The 13,644-nt window shown below is 43.0% G+C and overlaps 1 protein-coding gene across 1 annotated transcript in view; it reads right to left on the bottom strand.

Moving 5' to 3' along the window:
• Nucleotides 1-13,644, bottom strand: part of LOC311051719 (myosin IXB) — an 88,079-nt gene that overhangs the window by 55,303 nt on the left and 19,132 nt on the right. The window contains 2 exon segments of the mRNA XM_084066327.1: nucleotides 202-421; nucleotides 1,434-1,646. Of these exon segments, the coding sequence (XP_083922453.1) occupies nucleotides 202-421; nucleotides 1,434-1,585 (372 nt within the window). The 5' untranslated portion in view covers nucleotides 1,586-1,646.

The following is a 13,644-nucleotide window of genomic DNA, read 5'->3' as shown; positions in this document are numbered from 1 at the left end:
CAAAAATGTGTAAAGATGTACAGAGGTAGCAACTGTAAATGTTACAGCTGCTACCACCACCAGAAATGCTGTTTTTGTGTAAGGTTGTGAAATGTTTTATCCATGGATTTAGCACAAAGATGAATTGAGCTGACCTGGCTAAATTCAACAGACTACATTGGCAGTTCCCAAACTTGGTCAGCCCAAGGTTTCCACTATTACCTGTAGTAAGAAGTAAAATCCCAGGCTCTGAGGATGCTCATCCTGAGCCTTCCGGGGCCACAGCAGTACCCTCTGCACCGGCAGGTCCCCGGGCCCCAAGACCCATTCTTCTCCGCCACATTCCTTCACCTCTGCTAGCACGTAGAGACGGCCAGGGTCCAGCCCCAGCTCTGAGGCTGCATCCTTAATCACAGAGGCTGCTGACGCATCCTTCTGCACTCTGAAGGGAGAATGAAGCAGGTTAATAAAATGTGATCCAAACAATATTACGCAAGATTACCTTGTTACTTATTTATTAACTAAAATGTACAGTGGGAGTTGGTCTACTTCTGGCTCCACGTCCCCTTTTGGCCAATATAACTTCATGATGCAAGAGACCACTTAATCAGTTCTTCCTGGGCCCATGATAAACCTTCCTTCAAAGTACTATAGTGCTATGTTAATCTTTGCAACATGTACAAAAAAAGTCCCTTGGCCCAGGACCCACTTTTCCACCAAGTTCTCTGCAACAGTCAGACAGACGGACGAACAGACGAGAGCGGAAACATTAATAGTGGAGGTAATGAAGAAAAACATAAATAGAGAGGCTCTTGTTTTGGCTTTTCTCATGGACCACAATGGAAACAAACCCTCCCCCCAGGGTTTTTGTGTTCTCATTTTAAAATAATAATAAGTTCACACACCTTTGTGGTATTTGTCACTGTATATTTGCATACACAGTGAAATAAAATAAAGGTATCTGCATTTAACCCACCCTAAGTAACAGGAGCGGTGGGCGCTACGGGGGCAGCACCTCAGTGAGCAGTTAGGGGTTCAGTGTCTTGGACACTTCGACACATGCGTGGGATCGAACATGGGACCTCTGACTTCGAGCTCTCTAACCATTCAGCTATGGCCACCCATAGTTTTTACTGTACTGCTTCAAAGTAACTGCTAATAAAGTATTCAATCAATCAATCAAACTGAAGGGTCTGCTATGTCTCTAAAAACTGGGGTCTGTCTCTAAAACTGGGGTCTGTGGACCCCCAGGGGTCCTTGAAGGGGTTCTGAAGCTAAATCAGTTATATAGCATCAAAGTCAGTTTAACGACTTTAAGCTCACAACGCGTTGTGATGCGCCACATTGTGCTACCATTAAAATCTTGAAAAGTCTTGAAAAATGTGTAATAACGTTGCAGTTTGCGAACCCCCATTTGGAGGTCCTTGACATGCAAATGCGGTTTTGTCACCAACCTGAGACAGCAGCAGGTAGAGGACTGGGAATACAGCCGGGGGTAGATCTGGAGTAGGTAAGAGCGGCCATCCAGGGAGCTAGCTGCCTCGACTCCCCCTCCTCCTCCACCTGCGTTCGTTGCCATGGTGGCAGCGCCATCTCTGACACTCATTCTGAGCCAGGGGGAGTGGCCTCAGCATGCCGCACCCACTGCCACACTCACCACACAGCACCTGGTGAAGACATTTAGACATGGATTAAGTCATTTGTATTTCATAGCATACATCATGTTATGATAATAACAGGATGTGTCATGTTCAATTATACACAAAGTAACACACAACTTGTGGTGTAAAAATTCAGCATCAGAGAAAGATAGAGAGAACATTGACCTTCGCTTGTAACTTCCATGCTAGCAGCATAACTGCACGATGATCCGATTCAGAAAAAATTCCAACAACTGTAGCAATAATTTTACTATATTGAAATAATCCACATTCCAGTGCGGGGCATTCCAAAATCGTAAAAGGCATAACAATTAGTCACACTGGCATTTCAAAGTGCAAACAAAAAATATGTTGTTTTAAACAAAGTTAACCAAAGAAAGACAAAGTTAGACTCTGGCTGCATTTAGTTCATATTCTAAATGTAAACTCTGCTTAAGCCTAAATGTTTGTCTTGGATTGGCCCAGCAGCAGGCCTACTGTAGCTATGGAAATCTAGGACACAGACTAGATAAATAGACACATAACAGGTCTGTAATTAGTTGATTAAGAAAAAACTGTGAATTAAATGAAACGGCAACAAATATAAAATGAAGGGGGATTTTTTTCCCCCTTACACAGGTGAAATATTCCAGAAATATTGACCTGCATTATTTCAGCAGAACCCTGTTCCATATCCAAGCTACCAAGCTAAGCACCATCACATGATTTTTAAAGTTCTGTTTACAGTTTTAAAAGCCCATGGGCATAGACAGCAACAGGGCTCAGAGATCTGGCCAAATTGGGCAATCTTTTCCTGAAGCTTTTACAGCAGTAAAGAAGATTTACACACAGATCTGCTCTGAGATCTATACTGACACAAAACAGGCACGTGTTCATCTATGCGTTTTATTTCAACAATCAAACAGCTAAAAAGGCACCCTTAAGACATGAGCTGATAAGACTAGACTGTTACAGGAACCAGTCTTACTGCAAGCTGTAAGTCTATTCTATGCTTTGGCTGTGACGCAAGTGCTGCTCTTCCCCCTGAATGACCAAGCCACAGACATGACGATGTAGGTAACACATCACCATGGCATTAACATCAACAACACAGCTCCATCTACTTACTACATAACAACGAGGAGAATAAAGAGCTCTGGCGGCTAAATTGTCACTCAACAAGTTAGACTAGGCGTGGTAAAACCCACAGGATGTGGAAAAAGTTTTTTTTTCTCTAACAGGCATAAAGTCAATAGTCAACACATTGTGAGCTTGTAGATCTGCTATTTCTTTGAACTGTTTAGAACAAAACTGTTTGTTTTTTTGGAAGAACTTCACCAACAATAACCAGTTTTTAACCTATATTTAACCAGGTTGAAAGTGGTTAAATACAGCTTGTTATTAGATATTAGCTTTCAGGCTAACTAAACTTTAAATGTTCTAAATAGTTACTCTAACTAGTCTACCTATTTTTGTGAACAACTCTTATCATTTACCACTTCCTTTAAGTAAGTCTTGCCGAGCCATGTGTCCCATAGGGCAGGAGCCTATCTCCTGTTTCTGTAGCATGAGGCGGCTTGATGTATACATCCCACAGCCATGATGCATCAAGTACAGCCCCTGGACATGACGCTAGTATGTCACAGGGACTTACCCCACTCACTTCCTTTAACTAAGAGTTAAATAAAGTCATTTACACACTGTGGCCCACTTCCTTTATTACTATACGTTTCTGGTGAAGAGGGGGGGAGGGGGGACTATTTAACATTTAAAAGGTCTAGTTTAACCACATGAAGCCTAGCATCCCTATTCTGAGCATGTTATAATAGGCAAACATTCGGTGGAAATGGGTGAACATTCTGCCAAAAAAGCAGATCAACTAGCTCACAACGCATCAAGTTGTGATTGTGAACATGTATTTTTGGATCGATTGATTGATCATTGAATTGCTCAGAAAATGCACGCTATCGGCTGTCGTGTTAAAGTGGTCAGTTGGGTAGGCCGCGAACACTTGAGATGAAAAGGTTGAGAACCACTGGTTTATACACATCTTTGGCTAATTAAATAATGCTCAAGTCACCCAGGGAAACCCTGAGGTTAAAGAAAGTGAACAAAATCAAGTTCATCTGGTTATCCCTATATCTATAAATATTTATTTATCTCAGAGTCAAATTAAGGACACTTCTTTCCCTTGTGGTGCTGGTACAATACCAAATTTGTTTTTATAATATTGCAACGCAGTGCACAGTCACCACACAATCTAAAAATAGCATTTGCTACTGAAACTTGACTGTTACTAGCCGCTGCAGTACTACAGCAGCAATTATGGGCTCTTCCTCTCAGTGATGGCAACCAAGATACAAAAACAGACAGCATGAGACAAAAACCACAAGTCACATAATGATTACAAGGCATGTGCACGAACACACAATGTGCGTGCACACGTTCTGCACAAACAAGCATAGTTGCCGGTCTCCCATAACAGAGATGACTGACTGCAGTGTGACAAGGTGATGAGTTAAACAAACCAGTCCTTCCCCCAAGCAGTGCTCATTTGTCCCTCAGAGGATTACTCAATAGTCTCTCTCCCCGGCAAGGCTCCAACACTATGATCCCACATCATCATTGAGCCCTTGACTACTAAAGACAACACAAAAGAGCATTGTTCAGGTGGAAAAGGCGAGGGAGGGATAATATCCATATTCAAGCGGCCTTGAAGATGCAACAGGAAAACAACCTCAGTGTTGAATCACATGATTGACTTCTGAACAATACAAACCCTCAACATAGACGTCGTCGAGTTTCACCAAACCAAGTTCCCTTCCCAGAAAGCGATGTTGCCACGGGAGGACATGTACAATCATTACTCTATTGCCATTACAAAGGTTTTATTGTGAATTTTGAGTGAAGCTGCAGCATAGGTTTTAATGTGGTCATCATTCAGTAAGCGCTCGATGCCTTTTCACAGCAAGGGGGACTTCCAGTGCCATTAGCCACACGTTATGTTCCCATGTCGTTTTCCCAAACAAATAACTCAAACTAACAGCTCTACCCTTGGATATTAACTACTTAAAAGTTTAAACCCAAATACTTCTATATACTCGATTCCCTTCCGTTTCCCTCTACATCAAATTTCTTCGCCTAAAATAGCCAATCTACAAGTTCACAACACGTGATGTAGACTAGGTCTGTTACTTTCGCCAAATGTTCGCCCCATAAATTGAATAGGGACTCTAGTGCAGTGCAAACTTTTTCATGTCAAGGACCCCCAAATTGACACTTATTAGCCCCATTTGAAAAGATATGCCAGGGACTCCCATAAGAGAAGCTTTTACGGCTCTAGCAGTGATTCTCAACCATTTTAATTTCAAGGACCCCAAGTTTGATGGCATTTCTATCTCTGGTACCCCAATTTATATTGTAAAATCAATGTTAATTTAACTCTGAGAGGGTACAAATGGAACCAAATCCATTTGGTTCCATTTGTACCCTCTCAGAGTTACAGACCCATAAGGGTCCATTTGGTTCCTAACTATCCATCATTTAGCTGGGGACCCCCTGGAACTCCCTCAAGGACCGCTGGGGGTCCCCGGACCCCACTTTGAGAACCAATGCTCTAGAGTTCATGTGGTTAAAGAGAATGTAACCGGCACACAGCTACACAAAGGAAAGCGTACAGTTATGAGCCCTGTTGTTGTTGAACAGGATGAAGCAGGAAGTTCTGCAGGGCAGATATAACATGATGTGTGAGATCAGCTGCTTTTACAGACAGGAGCAGTTGGCATTCATTACAAAATCATTTGCGCCTTATTTTACACTATAATTTGCCCTTGAAGGTAGTGTTAATAACACAGGACAGTCTTTCATACTTTAGCTAGCTAGTAGGTTGGTAAGCTTATCCTATCCAACGTAGGCAGACCTGTCTCGCCCAGTAAAATCACTGTTAATTTTAACTTTCTGAGAGTGTTAACGATGGAGCCAAAAGGACCCATATTTGTGTCCATTTTTTATACACTCAGGGTTAAATGAACACTGACGATTTTAATGTGTTTTTCCCGTTGGCTAGCTGTAGATAGTGTGAGGCTGTGGTTACTGTACCAGACTAGCAAGCTGCCAGCCCAAAACCCGCTCCTTAGTTCCTTCCTTCTGTCTGTCTGTCTTTCTTTCAGTCTTGTCTGTCTGTTTGTCTGTCTCTTGCTGTCTTTCTGTGTCCGAGGGCCTGGCAGGCATTATGAAGCCGTTGCCATCGTTTCTGGCTCTCCGTCAAGCCATAGAGAAATGTGACTCTTTGAAGGAGCCCTGAGCTATTTCGGCATTGATTCAGTCAGTGGAACATCCAAATGGACCCCATCCAAGAGGAATAAGATCCAGGTTACATTGTCTGTAACCAATATTGATGGAGAACAATGATCTATAGTGTACTTTGAGTCACATAGACAACAGCTGGGTAAAGTTCGCACTGATGATGGATCACATAGGCTGACTTTGCATCAGAAAATGCATGCTGTGTAAACTGTAAGCCTCCCCTGGGGAAACTGGAACCTGGTCTAAATCACTGTGGCAGGCAGACTGCACTGCTTTAGTAACCTGATCCAGAGGTCTAGTTCTGAAAGCATGGGGCATGATGGGGGCTTTCGTTTATCATTGGTGTCATTCAAGCAGTGATGGTTTATTTTCCCGAACAGGAAAATAAGAAATCTTGTAGGCTGAAATATGCCAAAAATAAGCAGGCCATGGGGAAAAGGCTTGGCTCCCATGGAAGTTATTGTTACCTTTCATTATGCATTAAGACAGCAGATTTTACATTCCTACTACATAGTATAAACCTTATTTTCACTGGCACTTCCAAACTGAAGGCTTGCCACCAGCGAATGAACGAAGATAAACAGGTAACACATAGTGTTACAAAGATAATCTCATTCTTTGTTTCTGCACTACAATATCCCATTGTGGCAACGATGATAAGACAGATGTGATTGTTCCATCGCCGTTTTATGATGGGAGTTTTAATAGAAAAGATATAACCAGGCACACAGAGAAGAAAGACCATGCATTGACCACCACCCCATCAGTTCTGGAGACAGACGTTTGGGGGGGCAACATAGTTGGTAATGTCCCAAACCAAACAAAATCATACCCAGGCATATCTACACAGTCATCCCCACCAGCTCAAACTCATGCTGTAGATTTAGATGAGGTGAGCCAAGTCCACACAAGATTCAGCATTTTTGTTAGCTTCTCACGATGTTAACTATGTCAACATTTACAAACAGTTAGTATGAAGCTGTCTGTCGAATGCTGACTAGCTAGTGGTACTAGCATTAAAAGCGGAAAATCTGTCATTCATTAATATGACATATGAGTACTACTTTTTCAGCTATTTCTGTTTCTTGCTGATTAAATCAGCTTCACTAAAGGTTTGTTACAACCAATTCAGACAGCAGCCATGATGTATTTTTATGAAATGCATTCACAGAAAGCATTGGCCACAGTGAAAACAAAGTATGACGACTGTTAAGATGTTAAGAGACCAGCAAATACAAAGAGCGAAGGGTTAAATCAAATTCTGGAATCATTTAAGATACATAGAAAAAATGGGGGGGGGGGGGGGGGGGCATGGGGAAATAGAGCAACTTAACGGCAGTTTGTGCCTTTGCCAGGCTGGCTGACCACAACCCCAGAAACATGCCGGTCTGTAAAATGCCACGGCATGCAAAACTGCAAAAACCACAAAAAAACAGCAATCATTATCCTCCATCATGAGCCGTCTGGTTTAAATCTGTCACTTTAACTCCTCCAACGCCAGTGCCCCCAAAACCGACTTCAGTAGAAAGAATTCATGTATAAAATAGACTGTATATAGTAACGGGTGATTGATTTATACTCAGTTGTGCGCGGGTGTCACACACAAAAGCACAGCCCATCTACAAGCTTGTGCGACGCATTGTGAGCTTGTAGATCTGCTCTTTTCCCAATACCCAGGGGGCAAAGGGGGGTGTGCTGCATTTGCCCTGCCATCAAAGGTTGGCCACCAGAAATAATATCTATGACCCAGTAGGATCACAACCTATATGGACAACCCGGTCAATTTTTTGCTGGAAATCCAATATGGCCGCCTCAATATTGGCCCCTATCAGAAAATAGCTTTGGCGATAACTTTTGAACCAGATGGGCTAGAAATGCAAACTTGGTGTCTATTTCATGGTTTCAGAGCATGAGAAACTCAATGGAATACTTATTTTTATGATTAGGTGTGTCTGGACCTTTACTTTGCATATTTCCAAGATGGACGCCACCCGAAAATGAGTTTTACTATGACTTTTACAGTGACAGCTAACTGTTATGGCAAAAAGTCTGCTTTTTAAGCAATATGAACACATTTGGTCAGTTTGAGCTTTCATTTCTATGTTGTCAATATGGCTGCAGTCATAAATAATGTATGGTATTACATTTTTGCTCAGATTCTATCTATAGTTGTGGGGATGATTGCAGTGAAAAATCTGAGAAAAAGGCCACAATGTATCTTATGTATCATTTTAATAAACTAACTACAATAAAAAACAGACACATGCACACTCCAGGACTTGCCAAAAACTTCAACTTTAGGGCTATACAAATTAACATAGTGGTATGCATTCAAGTAACATAACAAAATATAGACTACTTAGTGACAAACAGAGTAAAAGCGGATTTGAGGTTGCCTACAAAAGGTTCATTTTGACCTCTATGGTGCTGTCTTGCCTGCTTCTAAAGCCAATGATACTATGGTACAATGCTATTCACCGTCACTGTTGTCACGTGTTGCACTGATCCTGCTGCATCGTGTCTCCAGTCCCTGGCAACGGCCTCCTAAGTAGCATGGAATTTCCTTCTTTGCACAGGAACAGTTTTTCTGGCAGCCTTTGATACAGCTGCATGATATTGCCTTGTTCATTGACACAGGCCAGGCTGGCTCGGTAGATGCAAGGGGGACTGCATTGCTATACAGGTGAGGCGTCCAGAGATGGCAGTCCTAGGAGAGCAGCTGCTGCTTTTTCAGGAATCATTGAATGGGCAACCAACTGCAGTCCTCTGGGCAACCTTCCTGGAGATGTCAGATATTCTCCAAAGGTTTATCTACTACGATCGGGAAGGTGACTGGACAGGACATCTCTGTGAATCAGCAAGAATGCTACCCTACCTCACTGCAGCAGGCCACTACAAGTACGGGCAGCAATCTTTACCTCTGTATTTGGCTGAGATGAAGAAACTACCAGAAACAGCTTCAGAGGTACATGAAGCACTGATGGCAGGTGTATTTGTTGGCAGACGAGCAGATGGCAGCCACAACAGTGTTGCTTTTGACATGCTACTGGAGCAGACCTATAATGCTGATGCCAAGAAAGCAAGCGGTCTGGATGGCATTACACTCAGCCCTGCTGCCCGGACAAAATGGGTCTACACAAAAACACTCACTGCAGCTGTCTCTGCAGAGCTCAAGTCTATGCTCCACCTCCACTCCTCCAACCCACACCATGAGTCTGGTCAGAGTCGTGTAACCCGGGATGCAGAGATGGTAGTCAAGGTCATGGCAGCAGTGGAGACTAACCCATTTACAGTGAGCACATCATCCATGATCAACATATCTACAGGACAGTGTGCTGATTCCACAGTCAAGGACGACTTGATGAGTGTGAACAAACTGGGTCTGAAGGCACTGTGTGAATCACTGTCCAGTGATCAGAAGAAGACAAGCATAATGAAGCTTAACACTTTCCATACTCAAAACACAAAATCCAAAGAATCGAAGGGGAAAACCTCAGCACCTGGCAAGAGCAATGAAATTACTGCCCTCCTGCGCATGACCCAAATCATAGCCAGTGGTGGAGAACTCAACCTTGTTGACTTTATAGGCAACCACGTGTGGAGTGACTTCCCCCCCTTCCCTCTTCCAGGAAGATGGCAGGATGAGAACAGGTACCAAGGCAAGCCTTGTGAAGGTCCTGAAAGAGGAGACCAAAGTTGCATGCATCCCTGACCTGCCTACAGAAGACAGAAAAACAGCAGTAGTTATTGATGCCATGTATGCCATACGCCATTGGTCGTTCCTGAAAGGTGAAGCATTTGGAACAATCGCTGAACGATACCAACGTCTGCTGTTGAATGATGTGCCTGCTGGCACAGAGATCATTCACTTCTGTTGTGACCGGTACAGTGGACCTAGTCTTAAGACAGCTGAGCAAGAACACAGATATGCTCAACCAAAACCTTCCAAAGAATATGAAGTCAGTATGCATTACACAGCTCCAGATCCTCGGGAGTTTTTTGCTGTGTCAGCTAACAAGGCAAACCTATTGAGTTTCCTCTGTGACGAATGGTGTGAAAATGAGAAACTTAAGTCGGCCCTTGGTCCAACACATCTTTACCTGGGTGGGGGGTTTAAAGAAGAGACAATGAGTGTGGTGATCAAGGAGGGGTCTATTGAAGATGTCCCTGCACTAGAATCCACACAACAGGAGGCTGATACAAGAATAATACTCCACACCCTGTACAGTGTCCAGAATGACAAAGTTGACAGAGTTGTCATCCATGCCAATGACACAGACATCATCATCATGTGCCTTTACTATAAAGCAACCCATCTCAGATGCCTTCCAGAGCTGTGGGTGAGAACAGAGCAAAATTCATACCTTCCTATCCATCAAATGGTATCAGCACTGGGGCTCGCACGGTGTCGTGCCCTGCCCTTTATCCATAGTTTAAGTGGCAGAGATACCACCAGCTATCCCTTCTTCACTGGGAAGAAGGCATGGTTCAAGACCAGCATGTGTCTGGATCTCCCTGCACTTGAGGAGTTTGGTGAAAACTCTTCTGATTCCCTCTCAGATGACGTCATCAATCAAGCACAAGACCTCACAATTGCTGTATATACATCCAAAGCGGACCACCCGGAGGATTTTGACCTGAGTAAGCTTAGAGTGTACAAGTTCCTCAATAATAGATCAACCCTCTTAAAGCTGCTGCCCCCGACAGAGAATGCCTTTGACCTGCACCTGAGAAGAGCTGCTCTAGCAACCATAATAGATAAATATGCACACATCGCCAAGCCGGATATTCCCTCTTTCGCAGAGTATGGATGGTCTCTCAGTGCTAGCAATGCAGTCCCCCTTGCATCTACCGAGCCAGCCTGGGCTGTGTCAATGAACAAGGCAATATCATGCAGCTGTATCAAAGGCTGCCAGAAAAACTGTTCCTGTGCAAAGAAGGAAATTCCATGCTACTTAGGATGCCGTTGCCAGGGACTGGAGACACGATGCGGCAGGATCAGTGCAACACGTGACAACAGTGATGGTGAATAGCATTGTACCATAGTATCATTGGCTTTAGAAGCAGGCAAGACAGCACCATAGAGGTCAAAATGAACCTTTTGTAGGCAACCTCAAATCCGCTTTTACTCTGTTTGTCACTAAGTAGTCTATATTTTGTTATGTTACTTGAATGCATACCACTATGTTAATTTGTATAGCCCTAAAGTTGAGGTTTTTGGCAAGTCTTGGAGTGTGCATGTGTCTGTTTATATTATAGTTAGTTTATTAAAATGATACATAAGATACATTGTGGGCTTTTTCTCAGATTTTTCACTGCAATCATCCCCACAACTATAGATAGAATCTGAGCAAAAATGTAATACCATACATTATTTATGACTGCAGCCATATTGACAACATAGAAATGAAAGCTCAAACTGACCAAATGTGTTCATATTGCTTAAAAAGCAGACTTTTTGCCATAACAGTTATCTGTCACTGTAAAAGTCATAGTAAAACTCATTTACGGGTGGCGTCCATCTTGGAAATATGCAAAGTAAAGGTCCAGACACACCTAATCATAAAAATAAGTATTCCATTGAGTTTCTCATGCTCTGAAACCATGAAATAGACACCAAGTTTGCATTTCTAGCCCATCTGGTTCAAAAGTTATCGCCAAAGCTATTTTCTGATAGGGGCCAATATTGAGGCGGCCATATTGGATTTCCAGCAAAAAATTGACCGGGTTGTCCATATAGGATGTGATCCTACTGGGTCATAGATATTATTTCTGGTGGCCAACCTTTGATGGCAGGGCAAATGCAGGTTTCCAAAAAAAGGGGGGGTTTGCCCCCTGGGTACAAACAAGTATAAATCAGGCATAAGGAAATGGATGGGAAGGGGAAGGGGCACAGCTGGGCAGGACAGAGAGAACAAGAGCAGTCAACATAGTGACGAGAGAGAGAGGCGAGAGAGAGGAAGAGAGGAAGAGAGGGAGAGAGAGAGTCCCAGGAGTCAATCAAAGGAAGATGGAGCCTTAGAGATATTAGCCACTCCTTTTAGAGGAAAACACAAGACGGATACCCAGCATTCCACAGATAAGCCTGAAGGATCCCCTACCCATCTGCTTGGTTAAGGCTTAGCCTGGCACTATGGCTGCTTACTGGGGATCGAGGAGAGATACTAGCAAATGGTACTGCAGCTGATGGTAGCCAGGGCCTCCTTAGCTGGCAGGAGAGAGCATTAACAACAAACAAGTACCTTAAACCATTGTTTTCATCAAGGAGTAGCCAGTGCTCATCCCCCGTTAGACTCAATAACCCCATCCTATCTGGCTTCTTAAAATAGGCTTGTCAAAAGTAGGCTAAACCCAATAGCAGAGTCCTCACAAATCAAAGAGGGATGCTGAAAAAGTTTAATGAAATCAAAATAGAGCATTGGTCTTTTCAGCCATTGTTTTGATTGAGTTCATTTTAAAGATGTTCTCTGGGACCACACATTTCTTGACTGTTGTAAAGCTCTTCAGCCCCCAGGGAGCTATTAGACTGTGTTCTGTGAGACACTCTTTCATGGAGCTACACTCTCAGCACTCAGATAAATGACATCATTCTTAACATGCAAAAGCCACACACACATACGAGCGCACGCGCCAAGGCCAGAAACTAGACTGTAGACTGTTGTGATGTTCGGTGAAAAATGAGTTCTATAAACTGTATTTTAAATTGTATAACTTGAAGTTGATTTTGGGGAAGGTAGGTGTGGTGGCAACTTGAAAATTGTTTGGTTAACACAAAATTGGCTAATCTGAAATAGGTTACACCAACTGGATCTTACTCATCGTTTCCCTCACTCTCTCCCTCCCTCCTTCTACTCACTCATTGCCTCTCAGTGGCTGCGATTCAGGTCCTTACTCCGCTCTGTCCTAGCCCCTCTATCCTTATTCCTACAAGTTTATGTAAAGAAGGAAAGGACATCTATACTATTGGAAGGTACAATGGTAGATATGTTGCAAAATTCAAGAGCTTGTGGATTTGATTTGAGCACTCAAAAATTTGAACCTGTAACGTGTAATCCACACACACACAAAGTCACAGAAAAGAATATTTACACACGTGTAGATAGACTGTTGCACAACAAGAATGGTTTATTCTTTGTGACTTTCAATGTCAATTTACTGTACATGTGTATGAATACTTTATGCAAGTGCAAATTTCAATGTACACGTGTCGTGTAGATTAGATTGCATTTGTGCTCAAATCAAATCTACATGCTCTCGAATTTTGAAACATATCTACCTTCATATAGATGTCCTTTCCTTCTTTACATAACCTTGTTCGAGTGAGGATAGAGGAGCTAAGACAGAGCTGAATAAGGACCTGAGACGCAGCCAGTACATCCACACAAAATAAATAGCTATAAGCCCCACCCAAAGGGAAGGACAGAAAGAAATGGGAGGAGTGGTGTGTCATACTGTTAAGGCAGAGGAGATAGCCTTTTAGCCTTTCTCATGTTGTTGCCTCTATATGGACAGTCATCCTGGTGATTTATGACCGCCCTGTGAATGCTTTGAGCGTTAATGCACTTACTCAGCCCCAATAAACAGCCAACTCTCATCTACATGGTACACCAAAGACAGAGTGCACACATTTGCACAAACAGCCAGTCAGACACCATTGGGTGACTAGTGTGTCTGGCAGGAAGTGGATTAGTCAATGACACACAGAGGCCAATGAATTGAA

This window comes from Gymnoscopelus microlampas (genome assembly GCF_963454915.1).
Source record: "Gymnoscopelus microlampas genome assembly, chromosome: 9".
Classification (NCBI taxonomy): domain Eukaryota; kingdom Metazoa; phylum Chordata; class Actinopteri; order Myctophiformes; family Myctophidae; genus Gymnoscopelus; species Gymnoscopelus microlampas.
The sequence above is the reverse complement of the archived record's forward strand: the minus strand, read 5'-3'. Positions and strand labels throughout refer to the sequence as shown.